The 21,739-nt window shown below is 44.7% G+C and overlaps 2 protein-coding genes across 2 annotated transcripts; both read right to left on the bottom strand.

Annotated features, from left to right (window-relative positions):
• Positions 1-145: 145 nt before the first annotated feature.
• Positions 146-4,221, bottom strand: bcl2l10 (BCL2 like 10). The gene is made up of 3 exons (XM_079736861.1): positions 4,159-4,221; positions 2,397-2,865; positions 146-1,061 (listed from the first exon to the last, which is right to left on the bottom strand). The coding sequence occupies exons 2-3, from the start codon at positions 2,859-2,861 to the stop codon at positions 939-941; spliced, it is 588 nt and encodes a 195-aa protein (XP_079592987.1). The 5' UTR covers positions 2,862-2,865; positions 4,159-4,221; the 3' UTR covers positions 146-938.
• Positions 4,222-7,685: 3,464 nt separating this feature from the next.
• Positions 7,686-17,482, bottom strand: gnb5b (guanine nucleotide binding protein (G protein), beta 5b; the record flags this gene model as incomplete). The annotated part of the gene is made up of 12 exons (XM_079737118.1): positions 7,686-7,770; positions 8,218-8,384; positions 8,734-8,830; positions 9,386-9,434; positions 9,984-10,075; positions 10,343-10,486; positions 12,824-12,956; positions 13,160-13,236; positions 14,026-14,067; positions 14,723-14,859; positions 15,635-15,746; positions 17,357-17,482. The coding sequence occupies 12 exons, from the start codon at positions 17,480-17,482 to the stop codon at positions 7,759-7,761; spliced, it is 1,188 nt and encodes a 395-aa protein (XP_079593244.1). The 3' UTR covers positions 7,686-7,758.
• Between the last annotated feature and the right edge of the window lie 4,257 nt (positions 17,483-21,739).

The following is a 21,739-nucleotide window of genomic DNA, read 5'->3' as shown; positions in this document are numbered from 1 at the left end:
GCCTGCCCCGACAGGCCCACGTTGGAAGGCTTGCTTTATTATTGTAGCATTGATGTCAACATACCAGCAGTTGAAACGAAACAGCACCTGCCCACGTAGACTCACTGACGTCGTCGGTTCTTTAATCACCAACACTCGGTTTTGATTTATCAAATTTTTATTGTTTTATTAAAAAAGGAAATTATAAATCAGACAGTGAAAAATAAATAGAAAGAAAAGAATGAAAAAATATTTTTCAGAAATGCTGTAGAGGATTTTCCAAAGCCACTGAATTTGGGTTACATGGTTTCAATTGGAGATTGGTCCCTGGTTTTTCGAGGAAGAATGTATATTTTAGCACCAACGTCTTGTTTGTCCACACTAGAGATATTCAGAAGAAAAATGTGGCAACCAACAAAACCCCAGATTTGATAGGAGTCCACAATATACTACGAATTAGAAAACAATGGAATCTGTCAGAGATCCAAAATCTGCCACAGTTAAGTTTTATTTAATATAAATATAATATATTAATTTATACGTTGTACACTTGAATGGCTCTAAACCACTAGGAAAAAAAAATGCAGCAAACACAAATTTAGGACAAAACTGGCGGTGTTTCTGAAAACTGAAATGTAAAGCTCAGTAGCTGCACAGTCAAAAATACAAACTTTAAGAGCAACCTCCTGCAGAAACCTGTGCTTTAAAAACTAACTTGTCAGGGGATCTGCAAACCGAGTGTTTACCCTATCCTTTCTGAAGGCATCGAGATCTTTTATTACAATCATTAGGAGCTAAAGACACCAGGCCGCTGAAGCGTGACGGGGGGTTTAGGCCCCACAGTCAGTGGACCCGATTCAGAACCCCAAACCCTGCATGTCAAAGAGAACAAATTGGTGACATGTCTCCCTAACTGTGTGATATGAACTCTACCATGTGGTTTCAGACAGGAACGCCGGCTAGCGCACCAATAGGAACGTCAGGCCCGCGATGCCCACCCCAGCGGCCGCGAACAGTGCCGTCTTCATCGAAGACTCTTGGTTCACCTCTCGGGCGATGCTGGAGAACTTACAAAACCCTTCCTAAAAGACAGACACCAAAGAAACAAAGTTAGACAGGAGATGGTCAACAGGGAGGTGGGTAGCTCATAGACACCCGACAATATTACCCTTTTTAACAGCCCTGAATAGACAGTCCCAACAAAAGCCTGTTCAGAGCCAAAGTAGGCAGGTGCCGGAGACTGAATCCTGAACCTCCTATAAGCCAGGGAAACCAGATAGGGAGGAGAACGCGTTCTCCGTCCAGAGTTAGTGTCAGTCTGTTAGCAGTGGAGCTCAGACATGAGAGTTATTATTTATATTGGTTAGATTGCATCTAGTGGATGAGGTGGGAAACCCCCCACACACACACTCAAAACTGAAAACCTGAACATGTGTAAATGCAGTGAATGATATGAATATGATCTCTTCTTGTTTCCCCGTCATGTGTCATGGCTTCAGGCGGCCTGTAAACCACAACATGAAGAACACCTGCTCTCTGGACCAGGTGCCTGCTGTACAGCCACTTGTTTTTCTGGTCATGCCACTGAAGCCCTTTGAGCAGAGAAGCTTTGACTTGTTGCTACGAAGTCCATCTGGCTGGGCTACTGCAATGGCTGTTGGAGCCAGCTGCCAGTTGAAAAGGAGGGGTGTGTGTGTGTGTGTGCGTGTGTGTGTAGAGGGGTTCCATTGACAAATCCATTCATAAAAGTGAGCATTCAGCTCTAGGTATGTCTGGGTGGTGTGGCACACAGACAATGTTTGGCTGGATTGGCATCATTTTCTCTTTAGGGATAGTAAGGGAATCCTAGGCTAGTAATTTAAAACAATCAAATTTAAGTCCATAAGTACCACTTAAGGTCTAATTCACCCTAAACTATGGATAACTAGCGAAGTGTTGATCTAAAACGAGTCTCATATCTATAGGATTCTTTTTAGAGCAAAACATTGATATTATTAGGCCTCTTCCTTGCATTCTAGAAAGATGGCTCCATGAGGAGCATCATTTCTGCCAAGGCCTCAACACTGCCTTAAAGAAGTATGCATTCTCAGGATGATGTAATGATATAATGTTGATGTAATCAGTGGGGGAAACAAACAGGTCTGTCTAGCAGCAGTAAGAATTAAAAGGTATGACTGCAACGTGCATACTAAATGTCACAGGGAAACTGTGAAGCTGGGCCTGAACAGACTTTTAAAATCTTAATCTGGTTTCGATAAGCATTTAAAAAACAAAACCCACAGCACACACGTTATCAACTATGACACGACTAGTTCAATCAGTGACCTGAAAGGAACAGGTCAACACTGTGTTCAATGGCTCCTTGTTGATAAGCAGATGTCATGCATTGCAGTGGAGCCATGATGACCAACACTTACCCAGCCACCGTTCTTCAGCAGCCAGTCCTTCTTCTCCTCCCCTAGGTAGTCCGCTATCGTCTCCGCCAGATCCCTGCAGCTCCCGCCGGGAACCTGTCCCAGTGCCCTGCCCGTCCCGGGGTCCTGCCCCAGTTGCACCCCCTCCTTCTCCTGCAGTTGTCTGGCCAGCACCCCGGTAAAGGTGAAGAGGGACACCACCCTCCCCCAGTTCAACTGTCCGTCTCCCACCAGCTCCGTCATCACCCCGCGGAGGCCGGCACAGGCGTCGGCCTTGCACTGGGCCAGGAAGCTCTGGGCCAGAGCCTGGAAGTGAGTGTAGTACTGCCGCTCCATGTCCTGGGCCAGGCGCCGCATGGCCGCGGCTGACTCGCTGGGAGGCGGCGCGGCTGTGCCTGTGCTTGCAATGCAGAACAACAGGTAGTCCTCTGACAGGGCCAGGGTCTCTTTCCACAGCCTACACGACATGTTTCTGGAAGAGATTGCCATTTTGATGCAGGTTAGACAACTGGCCATCATTCGACATTGTGACTTTGTTACTGTTTACATGTAGACCTTAACTACGAAAGACGATTGAACAACACCATAAAATTATTTTTTTCCACAGATACTGGCAAACACTAAATTGTGTTTAGTTGAACACTTTGAACTTTAACATTATGCAATTGGTATCACTAAAGTCCTCTTAGGATGAGCTTAAGTTACTTTGTTAAACGGAACACTTAAAGAGCCAATGTACCCCCCAAAAAATTTTTAAACGTGGTAATTTGTCTTATATGATCTGACCCATTTTAATCATTTTTACTTAAATAAGTCTCAAATTTAGAGAGTAGATTTTTTATATACATTCTTCCCAAAACACAACGTTCAACTCTGCTGGCGTACTTTTCGCTACATTCTCAAGCAGTCATGACCAGGGGCACCGGCGGCGCGGTGGGTGTGGACCTCTATATACTATCTATGGTGTGGACGTGTGGAGCTCTGCCTCGGCAGCGGTTTACTCCGGTGTCCGCGATAAAGTCTGGCTTTTCGGACCCTTGTAGCATTCGCCATGGCGTGTGTGTGAGTGGATGGTGAATACCCCTTTCTGAGCAACGATGTATATCTTTATACCCGCGTCACAGGGGCTTCCCGGACACGCACACACACACACAGTATCCGGTGTGTGCCTTCTGGCTCCAGCTTACTGGCTCTTTAATAGTTTTCAGACAAGCTGTAACGTTAGGCCAATCTCCAAGCACTCCAATCTGTGTTGCCAATCCCTCAGTTCTGGTAGAATTGACCTCAACCATTACATGCGAGTGATACCTCCAAGCAGGCAAACCCGGCTGAAAAATGTCGACTATTATGGGTACAAACTGAACAAGGCAATCCAATTCTCCGTTCTCGGAGCTCAACGTCAGCTAACCGGTTAGCTTATGCTACATAAAGCTAGCCCGCGAGCTAACCGTATCATCAAGAGTATTACTAGGCAACGAATACCCGCTCGTTAGATCTTACGAGTAAGACCAAAACACTATATTATAACAGTAACCTAAACCTAAAACACATAAGGGGCCAACAGGCAGCAGCTGTTGGTTCCGGGGTTACTGTCATCGGCGCGGAGCACAAAGAACCCAACGGAGAGCCTACTAACGTCAAACCTAGGGCTGTCTTCTACACAGCCAGGATGTACACGAGAAGAGACCATGTTTTAGCTTTGATGTATAAAATGTTACAAACGCATAGTTGTATGGAATTCAATAAAAGGTTAAACAAAGCTCACCCTCCCAGCGATATCTGACTGATCTCTTCACGTACAAGGGCGGAAGGACACCGTCGCAACGGCACACGACACAATGTTCGCTGACTCCGCCTCGACGGACTATTTGATAGCAGTTGCTGGCAAGCCCAAGGAATCTCCCTCTTCCGGCTTCCATGACAGAGAATCAAACTAATTCACCCAAAAGCGTTCATGCAAATCCAGCACTAAAGGTTAATGTAAGGAAGTTCCCTCCAGTCACGCTGAAAGTAGTTCCCTAGTTGTTGTCTCTATTGTGAGTAATCTGAATACTGACTAAATTCTCAGAATTCTGACTCTGCAAATTATAGCGCGCTACGACTAGTGCACTAATTAAAAAAAAAGAAAAAAACTCGACACCGCGACCAGGCGGCAAATTACTGGTTAGAACCATCTTAAATGAACCTTTAATGCTGGATTTAATTATCAGAATTCGGATTTTTATCCAAGTATTCTGACTTTATTATCAGAATGCTGAATTTTGTCTCACAATTCAGACTTTATTAGCCTATTCAATTTCTGAATTAAAATTCTTGTGGATTGAAAAAGAAACGTCATTATTATAATGACTATATACTGTGATGAATAATCTACATTTGTACAGTCGATGGGCAGCACTTTAATTCCCTCAACTTCTTTTTCTAACACCAGCACTTCCACAACTATGCCCATGTTCCTGACTGCTATATACAAAACCATTTATAGCGCATCTATTTTTCGGCTGGGTAGTGATAGTCGCCCTAAATGCATCTTTAATGTGGGCTCTGATTCTGAATGAGTGCCCCTGCTGAACTGTGTGAATACCGAAAGGGATCTGAAAGAAACGTTCTAAAGAAGACACGTGGTTTTGACGTGCCGGTGAATTCCATGTGAAAGTGGAACATTGCTGCCATCATGGGAAATGAATGTAGCCTAGGCCTATTGTAAGTAGCTTTCAATTCCTTCTTCTTTTGTTGAACATATCCATTTGCTATGACAATAGAAACAGAATATTTCTTCATGTGGAGAACCGCTCTAGATTCCCCCACCCCCACACAGATTTTGTCCTGTCGAAACCTATGGTCGAAACCGATATGCCCTCAACCATAAAATGTTTAAGTCACTTCTCCTTCGTCATCCTTTAAAGGATAATTCCGGTGTAAAATGGATTTGGGATATGTTTTGATTGCTAACGGTTTGAAACGTTCGTTTTGGAGGACAAAATCCGCATATAGACGCATTCTTCAGTTGGCTGTTTTTAGCCGATTCTATCAAAACGCTATAAACTTTGAACGACGAGGTAAAAACAAAATCGCTATTTTAAACCACTTAAAAGGCTAAAAGTAGCCCGACACTTCTTTGGTAGTATCATAAGGGTCTTAACATATAAAACGAGGCATTGAGAACTTTGTAACTGTACATACTGTTTATTAAAAAGGACATTTTATACACACAATACCATCAGTAGATCACCCGTCGACGCCATTATTTTTAAGACTCGATAGGTAGATTGACGAACACAGAGATTGTGACATCCGTCAGCTACACGCAAACTCTGTGTTCGCCAATCTACTTGGCGAACAATCTAGGGCTCAATCTTACACAGTACGCCTGGTGCACACTACATGCGTCCGTCGGCGGATGACCGAGGGCGTGTCTGACGTATAGGGGACTAGTCTCTGTAGACGCATACTGCAACCAATCAAATCGCTTCCTGCTACAAAGCTGATGTGTGGATATAAATACAAAAGATGACACAAACAACAGGTGACTAAAAAAATAGAACCGGCGGATTTTTCCTGCTTCTTCCTGCTTGTTATTGCAAAATGGATCCAGGAAACGCGTGGAGTGTATTTGCATAACCGCGATCTGATTGGCCGACGGATCCGGCGCTGCCTGAAAAGTTAAACATTTCTCAACTTTTTGACGCAGGCCACTGAGCCGAATGGACGGAAGGACCCACAATGCATTTGGCGAGCGCCCATGCAAAGTCAATGAGATCTGTCGACGGACGGAGGCAGTGTGAAGGCCCGGTGGCAGGCCTCTTTTTAGGGGGCCTCGCCCTGCAGGTAAAATTAGAATATTGGCGATTGATCGCAGAATAAATTTAAATGTAAAATAATTGTTATTATCATACTCAATATATAACATGAGTATATATGCAATAATATGATATTTATATAGATCGCAAGATGACAGCGATTATTGGTGGATTTTAAGTTTGTTGTTGATATCTGCCACTGGTATGGATTTATGGATTTATTATTCAAGATTCCTGTCTTCATCCATGGCCATCCTAAAACACGGAAACTTAGCCTCTCTTAACTTTATAGTGTAAAACATGAAGCTGGTTACCCATTGGTCTTTTTATTGTCTGTATAGACATATATTTTCCTCTAACTATTTTGACCACGGCTAAGCAATTCAAGTGTTCCCATAAGACACATGTCACTTTGACGTGCCATTTTCAGCAAATATAACAAAAAGGGGAATTCACTGGCCAACCATACAAAAGTGTGATAGTAGACATATCATGACCGTTAATCTTATGCTTGCAATAACTTAATACTTTATCTTTCTTGTGTGTTTATACTTCTGTTCAATTTTTATTCTATTTTATTTTAGCTTAATTTTAAGCGCAGAAATACAGAGTATGTCACACAAACATTTCCCTGCAAATCCTGTATGATACTAGACATAACCACGATCGGTAATATAATAACATAATTTAAAGGGAGACGTTAGAAAAAAGAGTCCTGACGTTGGCTTTTGTAGGTCATGAGAATATCAGCAGTTGGAACCATGCACACACACACACACCCCCCACACACGCACACACACAAACAGACACACACACAGGAATAAAAGTCATCATCCCTTTGAATGTTTTTCTTTTTAATTGTTATACAAGGAAATGGCTTGGCAAGTCAAGTTGAGGTAAAAGTCATGTGACAACAGAAGAGCAGACAGACAGGGCTGGTCCTGGTGGCTCCCCCAGGGCCCTGCCTACGACGGGGGGGGGGGGGGGGGGGGGGGAGAACGTTGTAGGAAGACATTCATCAGGGGGCAGTTGTGCTTTAACACTGTTGGTCTGAACAGTCCACGGCCTTCTGGGGTAAATACTAAGAAACCGCGGATTCAGTGAGTCCATAGTCCATGTCTATTGTGTCGCAGGATAATACAGCATAAGCTTTTGGGAGTCCATTCTAGAGGTCATTTAGGGTTTATTTGTCTAACGTTGGCTTTTATTTATACAATATTATAACCATTGTTTCTAATACAATACAATACATCTGTGGTCAAGTTGTCAAGCGATGTGTAGCAATACAAACCTAACACCCTGCTCGCCATCTACCATGGGACACTTTTGGGCTCATCATACATTGTTAGAATATACCGATACAACTTGAGTCCAACTCTGTCCGTGTGTGTGTGTGTATGTGTGTGTGTGTGCGTGTGTATGTATGCGTGTGTGAGTGTGTGTGTGTGAGTGAGATGGGGAACCAGCATTCATCATTTGACGTTGGCCGCCACTGGCTCTCCAGGCGGTGCCTGCTGTACCCTGTGTATCCGGGTTCCGTGGGTCACCATAGCAACGCCACGATTCTAGGCCCAGATCTGAAGATGAGGTTGAGAAGAAGGCAACATTTTATTAATGGTCCCGTTGCTCTGATCCAACATAAAAAAGTCCAAAATATAAACACAGAAACATAGAAAGGCAATTACATTAACATTTACATTTCAGGCGTTTAGCAGACACTCTTATCCAAAACGACTTACAATAAGTACAATCGTCAGAAGAAAGAGAAACAACAATATATCGTTGTCGGTACAGTAAGGATGTTCATAGAAACAAGTGACAAGCACTTACAATTGCTAGGTTAAGGCCATCAAATAAATTTGTTGGTAATACAGGCATTTATATAAACCCCAAAATATACAAACAATATGTACAAATCCACATGTATGTGTATGCATCATTCCAACAGCAGGGCCGGGCACCAGGCCCGCCCCAAGGTATGGTTCTGGTGAGGACCAGGGGTCCAGGGGTCAAAGTTCACACACCCGCAGACTGGTGTCCCAGGACGCAGAGGCGAAGGACGTGCCGTCCGGCGACACCTTGACGCAGCTGACGCGGTTCTCATGGCCGAACAGGATGGAGATACGGTTCCCCTTCAGGACGTCCCACACGTTGATGGTGTAGTCGTTGTAGCCGGCGAAGAGCAAGCGGCCTGGAGACGGGCGAGAGACATAGAGTCAGAGAGAGAGAGAGAAAGAGAGAGACAGCGGGCGAGAGAAAAAGTGAAACAGAAAGTGAGAGAGGCAGCGAAAGAGAAACAGAGAGCGAGAGAGAGACAGAGAGTGAGAGCAAGACAGAGAGAGAAACAGAGAGAAAAATATGATATAATATATTTTTTATTTATTATACAATATTAATATAATGTACAACTATGACACACAAAAATACTTTAGTTGTATATCATAGCCCCCGTGCAACTTCTTGTGATTCTGAAAGCTGTGTTCAGTTGGAGAGCCACAGGACGAAGGCAGCGTCCCGCTGTGAGTGCTGCTGTCACCCACCACTGAGAGAGAAGTCCACACTGGAAGCACCAAAGATGATGCTGTCCTTCTGATACACGGCCACCTCGCGGTCCGCCCGCAGGTCGTACAGACGGCACTGGGGGTCACAAGGACCAGCACAGCGTCAGACAAGACCAAACACCGCCTAGCATCACCTCTGATGACAGGCAGAATAACACTTGGGGACTTAGCTAGCCTACAATTTCCAAGCAATGATTATGGTGAGACATGAGTCATATGTCCATGGATTTGTCCAGACCTGTTAATGTGTGACGTGTAGAACTAACCTCATGCTTGAACAAATAAAAACAAAAAACATGACCGGAAAATTTCACCTTGTTGCATTATTCAGCAAGATGGAATTTGACCTCGAGTCTCAATACAGACAAACGATTTCACAACAGATCAACAAAAAACACATGGCTGCAGATTACACTGTAATCTCTGACCCCTGCAGGCCCATACGGGAGATAACCGCATGACCTTTCGGATGTTTGTGTCCACCTCAGCAAAATCCATACTGCTGGAAGGCAGGGGGATCCGAGCAACACACATGGGGTTATTATCTGTGGACTTTTGGGAATCTAATGACACATCATCGCTGGGAGATCAACAAGGCGAGGAACACCCTGAGGAGGAGCAGCTGACTCACAGTGCCGTCGTCGGAGGCCGAGGCGAAGGCATCTCCGGTGGGGTAGTACCTGAACACAAACAAAGGTAGGGTGTCATGGCAGCAGCGTCTCATCACAACATAGCATCCCGTGCTGATTCTTCCCTCCCTCTTAACAAAGCCAGCGAACAGGTTGCTAAACACACACTTTTGCCTGACTCAATCAACATCCGGAAGGATGAAATCTAATTCTGAAGAGCTTGGTCCATCTTTTAGCATATTAGTATGGTATTATCAAAGTCACATGCCCTCCCATTTCAGGAATTTCCCATTGAGCCAAAAAAATGCTAAATGAATAGAAGGAGCCCGCCTACAAGAAAATACAATCAGTTCATCAGATATTCGCAGACATCTTAGATATTCATGTTACTTTAGGAATGATAAAGCAATAACTGTAGCTACAACTCTTCTACTAGGCTACTAGACGCTGCTTAATGAGAAAACGTACATAGTTCAAGTTTGAGGGTCTATTTGGTAATCCCATTTAATTTGTGGTGAATTCACAAGGAAAGATGGGATGGAACGGAGAGAGTGATACATGAGAGTGATATATGTGGTGAGACTCGCACACGGTACTCACTTCACACAGTTGATATCTGAATCGTGGGTCTCGAAGGACTGGACGTTTTGCCCGGAGCGCATGTCCCACACGTTGGCCTTCTTGTCGCAGCCCTGATGTCAACACACACACATACACACAAACACAAACACACACACACACACACACACACACACACACACACAAACACACACACACACACAAACAGACACAGATACACGCACAAACGCACACACACACAGACACAGATACACACGCACAAACGCACACACACACACACACACACACAGAAGATAATCATTAAACACGAAGGACACACAAAGTGTCGCAGTGGCACGATCACACGGTATCATGCCCGGAACAGGGAGGGGGTCACGCACCCCTGAGACGAAGGTGTTGCCGGTCTCGGAGGGGGCGAGGTTCAGCGAGAGGACGTCCGCCGTGTGGCCGTGGAAGCTCTGCAGCAGCTGGCCGCTCTCCACGTCCCACAGTGCACAGGTGCCGTCGCCACTGGACGTCAGCAGCTGGGGGACAGAGGCACACGCTGGTCACGGATCAACGTCACGCTGAGGCGGCCGGGCGGATAACGGCTCAACGGGGTTAGTTTATTGGAAAGAGACTTTGACGTGGACACGCAGGCACACACACACACACACACACACACACACACACACACGCGTGCGCACACAAGTTGTTAAGGCTTAAGAGAGGATAATGTCACCCTCCATAACTCAACCCAAAATACTAGCCGAAAACTACAATACAGTTGGTGCTCAACTAAATAACAAGTAGAATGCTGCCCTCTAGAGGTAGGTAAATATACCTGCATGTCAAAATAGGATATTCCAAATACTGTAAATATTTACAATTGAGGCGGGTCCTTGGTCTTATGTCCACATTAAGTTCATGGTCTGTGACAATAAACAAAATACTTCATTTTTCCAACAAGCCTGATTTTCCACAACTAAAACTATAGACAAATACTAATCAAAGTCCATGAGTCAAAATTGGTTTCAGAATATATATATTTAGAAAGATATTTTTATGTTTGTTCTTACTTATATGTATGAATAAAGTATAAGCAGGTTGTAAAGATACATCAATACACACACACACACACACACACACACACACACACACACCCCTTTTATCTCTCACTAACTCTCTCTCCCTGTGTCTCCCACGGCACAGATTCAAAGGAGCAGAGCATCCCAGTGCATTAGACAGAAGCAGCTGTCTACTGTCTAATGCACCAAGCATCAATAGCCTCCACTTCCTGCCTCCCTCCACAAAGAGGGACTACAGAGGATTATTTCCATTGCTACGTCAGGGGCATTTCCTGCAGTGCAGAGTGACTGTCAGGGTCCACTAAACCGAAGCCAAAGTATTGATTGATTTTTTTCATGTGCCAAATCCCAGACAATCCATTAATTTAAAACAAATTTCTTCTTACTGCAGTTACAGATATTGTGACTTAAGCTCAATATATAGAGATAGCACTTTTAATAGAAATACAAATGTTCATATTATCCAAATTTAGTGCTTAATGGCTTTACCAGATAAGAAAACGTACATGTATATAAAATCCAAACGTATGTGAATATCACCGTGTGTATGAATTCATAGGTAGGAATAAATCATGTAATTGTGACCTACTAATGTGACAGTGCATGTTAAGTAGTTTGTGAGAGCATATCTCTGGGATTGCGTGTGATGCAAGAGAGAGAGAGAGGCAAATAGTAACAGTAATTACAAGTATGAAGGAGAGACAAGGTTTGAAAATGTGCGTATTTTTCCACGTCGCTCTCTGCGTACACAAGTGTGCCGGTGTTGTTAGCCATTAGTGTCCGAGACGAGAGAAGGGTAGAGGAAACATACACATACAATGTTTAATACAAACACCCACACACCCACACTGACACACATACACATGGTGTTGTCCCATGATGGCGTGTGTCTGCTTCCCCTGGAACACTCCTGCTGCTCAGTGCACTCTGGGCTAGATAAAGGCCACTCAGCGGCTATAAATACACCAACCGTGGAGGACTATCACGCTCTCCCGTCCCCTCCCCTCCCCCCCTAGCATCTATCGTCCCTTTTCCTCCCACCTTTGTCCGGCTCCTCTTAGTCGGTTAATTATTCACAACCTAATATCACCTCGTCTCCCATTCTGTCCCCGTCCCCACGTCCTCTCATTTCCTGTCCTCCTCAGTCTTACTATACACTTATCGCCTCGCTCCTGCATGGGAGATATTAGGTGCTTTTTTGCATTATTCCCTCATCTGGCGAACTGTACTACTGTACAAGCTGCACATCACCTCGCAATGTGTCACCTCACAACGTGGGGGACACAGCAGCAGGAACAGCTCGAATTAATCTCAATCCGCAGGGGGTCAAAGACTGGAAGTGTGGGAGGATAAACACTGGCAGCATGTTGTTTCAGCAAAGGCTCAGCCCATCCCCCATAAAGGGTAGGCAACACCTATCCCATGAAGGTTAGACAGCACCTATCCCCACTAAGATAAGACAGCACCCATCCCCACAAAGGTGAGGCACCACCTATCCCCACGACGAACGCTGCTGAAAGCCATGGAGCCTCACACAATATTGTATCCAATCACAACAGCTAGAAAACGCCTCCTTCTTTCTGGAAAATATCACCGCACAGCGCTTCTGGTTTGGCATCGCCCCCCCCCCCCCCATTGACCTCGCCTGCGACCCTCCCCATGACCTTGCCTGCGAACCCTCAAACCCTCCTTCCTAAACTTCTCTGCTGAGATGAATAAAGTATATCTTATCTTATCAAAGACCTTACCTGCGACCCCTTCATGACCTCACATGTGACCCCCCCATGACCTCACCTGCATGTCGGAGTTGGTGAAGCTGCACCCTGACAGGTAGTTGGTGTGCATCGCAACAGACTTCTTCTTGGCGGCCAGGTTCTCGTTCTTGTCCAATGACAGCGGGTAGACAGAACACTTGTTATCCAATCCGCTGTAGGACAGAAGGGGTCAGAGGTCAAGGAGTGCCACACTTTGAATGGAATCACAGGAAAATATGTCACATTCATTCTTTTTTATGGGGGGTTTATTGAGGATAGACATGCGTCGGTGAGCTGTGAGCTACAGGGATCAGGTGTGTGTGTGTGTGTGTGTGCGAGGGGGGGGGGGGGGGGGGGGGGGGGTCTCTGTACACACCCGCATGCCACAGCGCAGCCTGAGGGAGCGTACGCACACGCCATCACCCACGTGCACGGCATGGTCACTGCGTGCTCCTGGAACATATGAAACACACACATGTTTGAAACGTCTGGCCGTTCCTTAGTCGCACACGGATGGAAAGAGTCTTCCCCTAATGCTCACACACACAGGCGTCCAGACACGCGCGCACACACACACACACACACACACACACACACACACACACACACTCACAGCTGAGTGGGAGTGTGTGAGTATGTGAGAAGCTTTTAGTGTATGGGATAAGTGGGCTTTTCCAGGGGCCCCGGATTAGTACTGCAATGAAACCAGGCTGGCTCAGAGTGTACTTTCACACACACACACACACACACACACACACACACACACACACACACACACACACACACACACACACACACACACACACACACACACACACACACACACACACACACACACTCCAGTTGACTGATATGAAGATTATCTGTGGTCCCTGCCTATTTTTGTCTCTACCTATTTGTCTTTCCATCATTATCGTCCTCTCTCTCTCTCTCTCTCTCTCTCTCTCTCTCTTTCTCTCTCTCTCTCTCTCTCTCTCTCTCTCTCTCTTTCTCTCTCTCTCTTTCTCTCTCTCTCTAGAGGGCATCAGAAGGTGGTCTTCCCATACACCAGAATACAATAACATGTACAGTAGTCTTGTTTTTGTGATCAAGACTTACACACAGTGAGGACAACTGTAAAATAATAGCTTAAGATAAAATTCCACAATGATGAGGATGAATATGATGATGGCAATCGCCATCACTTCATATTATAATTATGAAGTGGGCATTTTTCTGTACCTTATTAAACCAATCACTGACCTTATTGAGAGTATAGCCATCCCACACAATCACTTTTCCGTCCTAGAAGAAGTACATTAAACCATTTATTGAACAAAGAATGTACAATACGGTGTCCTGCCATTATTAAATCATCAAACTCAAAAAATGCAAACACAATTATGCCTATGTGTGCGTGCGTGTGTGCCTGTGTGTGTGTGTGTGACTATGTGTGTGTCTGTGTTTGTGTGAGTGTGCGTGTGTGTGTGCATGTGTGTTTGCCTGTGTTTGTGTGAGTGCCTCTGTATGCGTGTGTGTTTTTGTCAGTGCGTGTGTGTGTGCGCATGTGCATGGGCATGCGTTTGTGTGTGTCTGTGTGTGTGTGTGTGTTTGTGTGTGTGTGTGTGCGCGTGTGTGTGTGTGTGTTTATGTGTGTGTGTATATGTGTGTGTATGTGTGTGCGTGTGTTTGTGTGTGCGTGCGCGTGTGTGTGTGTGTTTATGTGTTTATGTGTGTGTATGTGTGTGTGTTTATTTGTGTGTATGTGTGTGTGTGTGTGTATGTGTATGTGTATGTGTGTGTGTGTGTGGATGTGTTTATGTGTGTGTGTGTGTGTGTGTGTTTATGTGTGTGTGTATGTGTGTGTGTGTGTTTATGTGTGTGTGTGTGTGTGTGTGTGTGTGTGTGTGTGTGTGTGTGTGTGTGTGTGTGTGTGTGTGTGTGTGTGTGTGGAGCGTACCTGTGAGGAGCTGACCAGGCGGCGCTTGTCCTTGCACCAGTCCATACACAGCACCTTGTTGCCATGACCCTTCAGCACCCGCCGGGTCCGGATGGACAGAGCGGACACTAGCTCCACCTTCTCAGCCACCTGGTTCACTGGGGGCCGCGCACACACACACACACACACACACACACACACACACACACACACACACACATATGGAAAGACATACACAGAGAAACACACACACGTGCAGACATACACACACACACACGTGCAGACACACACACACACACACGACAGGCAAAGTGTCAATGTGTCTCCCGTGTTTACACCATGCCACACGTGCAGACACAAAAGCACAAAAATACATACGCACCCACACACACATACACACACACACACCAGACAGAAAGCAAAAATACCAATTTATACCTAGAGAGTATTGGTTTGATATTGGTATTCACTATGTGCTTGCTAGAGCGAATAGACAATGACAACATACAACACAATGCAGCCCATAACAAGTGCAAGTTGCATAAGAATACGATTTTCCAGTTACAACGCATTTGCAACCTTCACTTATCGTATCCCCGACCCAGTGGTGCTTGTAGCAGCCTTTTATCGAGACTCCATGGAGAACTGCTATGAAGCCATTAGGCCACTCTCAAATTGAATTCATGAATAAAATGTACGAAACACAAATGACGGCAAAACAGACACAATGTCGAACAGAGCTGTAACCAGCGCATCAGTCGACCCCTCTCGCGAATGTAGCCGCTGCGTTTCAACGTGTGATATCAATAATAGTGTCAATATCGTAGCCTACTATGGAAGCGAATCACCATTCAGGATTGCGTGTTTTTCTTGTGTGCATGTGTGTGAGTGTGTGACTGCGTGTGTAACCCCGTTCCCATCCCCAGGACTCACACTCCACGTCGTGCAGCTTCGCGCGCTCCTCCTCGAGCTTCTTCTTCAGACTATCGCTCTCGCTCTTGAGCGTCGCCAGGGACTCGCCGCTCTGCAGAGCCTGACACGCCATCTTTAGGGAGGAAGCGCAGAGGGGAGAGGGAAGGGTCGACGACGTCCGAGTGTTCGGTCGCTTTCGCTCCGATTCCCTCTGCCGCCACCAAGGCTCTCCCGCCTCGGCCAACTGATGCTGCTGCCGTGCTGACGTCACGGCCCCTCATCTATGGCGGTCGGTCTCAGGCATTATAATATAATATAATATAATATAATATAATATAATATAATATAATATAATATAATACAAAGTATTATGAATAATATACAAATATTATATCATATACTTTCGTATTATATTACATTATATATGTCCCGGTTACGCAACGAAATAAAAATATTTTATGTACCGTAACCTCCCAGCATTCAAATAATAATAATTTCCTGTTCACAATAATCCCTTCCATTCGAAATCTCAATTTTCATTTTTTGAACCTTCTAGGCCAGGGCTGAAGGCCTACTCTGTGCTGCTGCCGAGATACTGAATATACAGGTGTATTACTATAGCTGTTGAGATACTAAATTTACTAAATATACAGGTGTATTACTATAGCTGTTGAGATACTAAATATACTAAATATACAGGTGTATTACAATAGCTGTTGAGATACTAAATATACTAAATGTACAGGTGCATTACTATAGCTTTTGAGATACTAAATATACTAAATATACAGGTGAATTACTATAGCTGTTGAGATTGCTAAATATACAGGTGTAATTATTGAGATACTAAAATACAGAGCTATATTACTAAAGCTGTTGAGATGCTAAATATACAGCTGTAATTATTGAGATACTAGATAAACAGGTGTAAGGCTATAGCTGTTGAGATACCAAAATATACTAAATATGCAGCTGTGTTACCATAGCTGTTGAGATTGCTAAATATACAGGTGTAATTGTTGAGATATACAGCTGTAAGACTGTAGCTGTGGACAGGACAACAGACTAAAGAGGATGGCCCCTCGACATAACACATTTTTGAGTGTGTGTGAGAGAGAGAGTGTGTGTGTGTGTGTGTGTGTGTGTGAGTGTGTGTGTGTGTGTGTGTTAAGTGTGTGTGTGTGTGTGTGTGTTTGTGTGTGGTTGCGCGTGCGTGCATCTACTTGAATGTACATTTACTGATTAGCTGATATGTGTTTAGAGTTTGACTTTTAAACATTGCTGAACCATAGACAAACAACTATGTTGCAAACAGAGCTTAAAATAAGATCCATATAAGACCCTGGTTCTCACCGAGTAGAAAAACATCATAATTTCAGAGACTAGTTACACAGAGCGGGGTGTAAACAGACACTGTGCCAGTGAAATAATAACACATTACCCGAAGATCCCCCTTGCCTTTTCTCCACATGGATGGCTCAACAGTACGGCTATGGCTGTCCTAAAATGGTATGACAGCTTCCTCTAATAAACATAACTATGTAGCTCAACTACAGCCATCAAGCAACGGCGTCTGAACATGGAAGCCTTGCATCTCTGCGTGAGTGGTGTGAGCAAGGCTCAAGTTAAACCCGATCCACCGCAGATAGTTTGAGCGCCGTGGGGGGGGGGGGGGGGGGGGGGGGGGGGGGGGGGGGGGGGGGGGGGGGGGGTTTGGGGGGCGTCCTGTGTGCTGCGTCCTACCATCTCCATGCAGAAGGAGCAGTAGTTGATGGGGTCACTCTTGATGTAGATGTTCATCAGAGGGCTGGCCTTGGAGCAGCTGTCGCAGGGGCCAAAGGTGATGGCCATGAACGTCTGGTCACACATGACTGCGGTTGGTTATGGACACCCCTGCGGAGAATGCACATGTAGAGATGAACACTTCAATCCATCGCGAATGCATGCGTTGAAATGGAAATATGCATGCGGGTAGCAAAAGAACACCCACGGACGCACACATGCACACACACGCCCCTTCGCAAAATCACGCACACACTCACACACAGACACACTCACACACACACACACACACACACACACACAAACACGCACACACAGTGCCCACGGGCACAGAATACATGTAGTTTTGGCCTATAATAATAATAATAACTAATAACTTAAGAATTGTGTGTGCACTCATGTATGTGTAAAATGTACCGTTGTGTGTTTGCGTCTTTGTTCGTGGTTATGTGTGTGTGTATGTGTGTGTGTGTGTGTGTGTGTGTGTGTGTGTGTGTGTATTTGTTGGCGGAGAAGCTGAACTCAGAATAAGTACTAATCTCAGTTTGAGCCCTCTGAGCTCCAAAGAACCAAAATGGCACAAAGTTATTCTGGGAAAGAAAATGTACAACCGTTCACACTGAGCTTAAACAAGTCACATTTAAGATCCATAATTCAAAGCCTCAAGCACCAAACATTGAATCATACCAGCTAAATGTTTTAGTAGGTACATGGGCATGTTTTCATGCTGTTGTCTGAAGGCTATAAACACTCATAAGTATTGATCACAGCATTGAGCACAGCATTGATCCCACAACTTCAAAGCACCCAGTTACCAGAAACGTGAATCACCCTTTTACAGAGGCCACTTTACCGTTTACAGTTCTACACATCCCCACTCCAATATATTTTATCCAAGTACTAGTACTGCAAAGCATCCTGAATGTTTTCACATAAACAAAACAAAATGTCAATGGATCTATCGTTTCAGCACACAGACGTCCGGGTAGACCTGCTGCAAGACAGTAAGGAACAATGTCTTACCTCAGCGGTTGAATGGGTCTCTATAGAAGATGTCTTCTGCCCTGCAGCTTGTGGGTGAGAGTGGAGAGGATTGGAAGGAGAGACTGGGAGACGCGGTTAAGCTCCTTATCCTGGTATTAAAGTTGTGACACTGCTGAGGAATTAACCCTCGGGCCAGGAGCCCAGCAAGGTACCTGGATGATCACCACGACCCTAGCTGATACCTGGTTGACCCCCAGGAGCCCAGCAGGGTACCTGAATGACCCCCAGATCAGCAGGGGACCCACAGGAGCCCAGCCAGGTACCTGAATGACCCCCAGACCAGCAGGGGACCCACAGGAGCCCAGCAGGGTACCTGAATGACCCCCAGGACCCTAGCTGAAACCTGAATAACCCCCAGGAGCCCAGCAGGGTACCTGAATGACCCCCAGACCAGCAGGGGACCCACAGGATCCCAGCCAGGTACCTGAATGACCCCCAGCAGCCAGCAGGGTCCCTGAATGACCCCCAGGACCCTAGCTGAAACCTGAATGACCCCCAGAGCAGCAGGTGACCCCCAAGGACCCCCAAGTTAATTACATCCAAATCTCAGTATCCTGTTCACTGGAAAATATGAGTAATTTTTTCTATCATCATGCTCTTTTGGAGGCATGCACTCCCAATCATTTTTTTTTTTTATGTAGGCTTTGAATATTGATCCATCGATTATGCCAAATATAGCTGACAAAATATGCAGTTGACATAGACAACATATATATTCCTAGAATACAGTTGTCAAATTCTGCTATGACATTGGACTGAGGGAACATAAAGAATTAGCAATTGTCATATTTCTTGCTAAGAAAAACTGCTAAAGTTTAAAGCAATAAGGCTTCAGGATATCAATAAAAAACAAGACATCTTCTCCTTGACAGTCAATGTTGAATTCATTTATTTAACTTTTACACATTTGACAGTTTAAACGTATTCAAAGTTTCGTATTGGTGAAGACATTCACAAAGCACAGCTACCAGAAATTACAAACGGTCCAGTTTGTCAAATGTTTACACGGGTTTTGGCGTGAGACTAGGCGGGAGAAGGGACGACCGGTCTTAGCTGGTCTGCACCGGTACGGTACCAGCAGCACAGATGAAGACAAGGATGTTCCCCAGCCGGGTTCCTGGGGATTTCAAAGTATCGGCGTGGAAGCTAGTGCTGATGATAACATGATCCTTCATCGTGTGTACTCCTCCATATACAGCAGTCTCTCCGTCGGGGGAAAACTAAAAGTGAACGAGGGAACGTCATGTAGAGTCAGAACCCGGGGGAAGCCCAGGGTAGGCGGGGTTGAGATGAGCCAGCTTGACAACAATCGTTGAAAAGGGTTCTCCCTTTGAATCTAGGCCAGGTTTTCCACACGGCCTAGCAATGCCCTTATGGGGGCGTCTGGCTGAAACAAAAGGGGGCCGTTCATAGTTCACTGTGTAACACGTAATAGGAAGCGGGGGGTGCTAGACTAGGGGAGGAGAGCCTCTTATCGTAGCTCTGCAGGGAATGTGTTTGACGCTCTGCAATGAGGTGCGAGGACCTACGAAATAAAAAGGCTTAAGACAGCGTGGAATCTTCTTTTTTTTTTTTTTTTTTACATGTGACCATTTGCATTGATAGGACGTTGTCTGCGATATTTTTTTAAAAAGTGCATTATGACCTACAGCATAACAAAGTAACATCTAAAAACACGTAATGTATGCACAAAGGACACCGAATCGAAAAAAACATGAACATTTCGCAGATATTCAAATCCATTTTACAGTGAAAACCAGCAACAGAAATACTGCATTGACAGAGAAATGGAAAAAAAAAGCATTGCAAGTGATTCGTTGAAATCATTCAGATAGCAAATAATTCAGATAAGGCTTGCCCAAATCATGTGCAGCTTAAATTGACGTACAAATCTTTTACAATTTCTGAACATTCATATGGTTAAATCGTTCATTATCTCTACATTTCATCCAGTATGTAGAAACGTCTTCTCCATTTAAACAAAACCTGGAACTGCCTATTGTTCCACAAAATATACATTTGCAAATAAAAATGGCATTTTCACAACCTCTGGTAAGATATGAGATATGATAGTATGTATTTATTTAAAAGACCACACAACATAAAAAAAAAAGACTAAATGATTAACAAAAATACATCCTAATTTCTAGCTCGTCCCTGTCTGAGCGAGAAGGGTCTAGTCTTGGCTTTTAATTGTATATTTCAGTTTGGTCAGATATCTTTCTCAGCACCCGTGTTTCGACCAGCAGTCTCCAAATCAACCTTTAAGATCTCCACTCCGAGCGGGGGTGCAAATTTTGGCTGGTGACTTTTTTGGGACCCAATGTGAGACACGCCTACCAAAATGAAATTATCTTGTAGAAGGGTGAGGTCAAAGGGCAATCAAGGTTCAAACTAATGTGTACAGGCATAATTGATTTTCAGTGAATACTACTGTTAGTGGGATGAGTAGTAAGGATGCATAAGGTAATGATATAGGAGACTAGAAGGCCTTCAACACAAGGGTCTAATTATCACAAAACAATGGGCAGACTTCATAAAACCCCTAATCTAGACAGTGTTTCTTCTTGTGTTCGTCATATTAAATCCTAGATAAATGAATACCAAATTAGGTTCTCAGTAACTAGCTGATATATTACTGTGTGTCGGTGGAGGTCATGCCAAGCAAAGGCCGGCTGAAAGCAGGCCAGCCAGATATCATGCTCGTGTAACTGTGTTTCCACCAAGTAACAAGCTGTGAAGGTAGATGCTCCAGGACATGGTAGACAGTGAGATACCTTTGGTTTTCCACTGGAGAATAGACCAGAGTAAGAGGGGAACAGCAAGGGAACTCAGCAGGTAAAAAAAAGTCCTCTCCTATAGGCCAGCTACCTTCAAAGCTAAACCACCTGTACCAAGCTAGCGTCACAGTCCTCCAAATACAAGGCAAGGGACTGGGTTGTTTCAACACAAAGAAAATTAGTCAACTTACACAGAAATAAACAAACCCGTTTTGGGACATAAAAGCTGACTTTGTTCCTTTTTTGGCCACAGATTGGGAAGGCATGGGGGTCTTTACAGGTGGGTTTGAGGCAGGTAATGCAAGAGGTCCAAAACAGAGCAGTGACGGAATAAATAAAACACAAAGCAACATGAATGTAACAGTGGACATAAAACATGCAACAGTGGACGTGTCCAGAGGCGCTAGGACAACAAGCTCCTGAGGGAAGACTCACACCATTCTCACCGTCCGCAACAACAATAATAATACTGAAATAATTTATTTTGAGCTGGTCATAGTAAAATGTGTGTGTGTGTGTG

Source organism: Pollachius pollachius, assembly GCF_949987615.1.
Source record: "Pollachius pollachius genome assembly, chromosome: 5".
Lineage (NCBI taxonomy): Eukaryota > Metazoa > Chordata > Actinopteri > Gadiformes > Gadidae > Pollachius > Pollachius pollachius.
Note: the sequence above shows the minus strand (reverse complement) of the source record. Positions and strands in the feature narration are given on the sequence as shown.

Coding starts and splice junctions, on each gene's coding strand:
- bcl2l10 (XM_079736861.1), bottom strand. CDS start 2,861: ATGTCGTGTAGGCTGTGGAAAGAGACCCTGGCCCTGTCAGAGGACTAC. Junction 1,062..2,396: donor TGCTGAAGAACGGTGGCTGG/GTAAGTGTTGGT, acceptor TCTGTCTTTTAG/GAAGGGTTTTGTAAGTTCTC.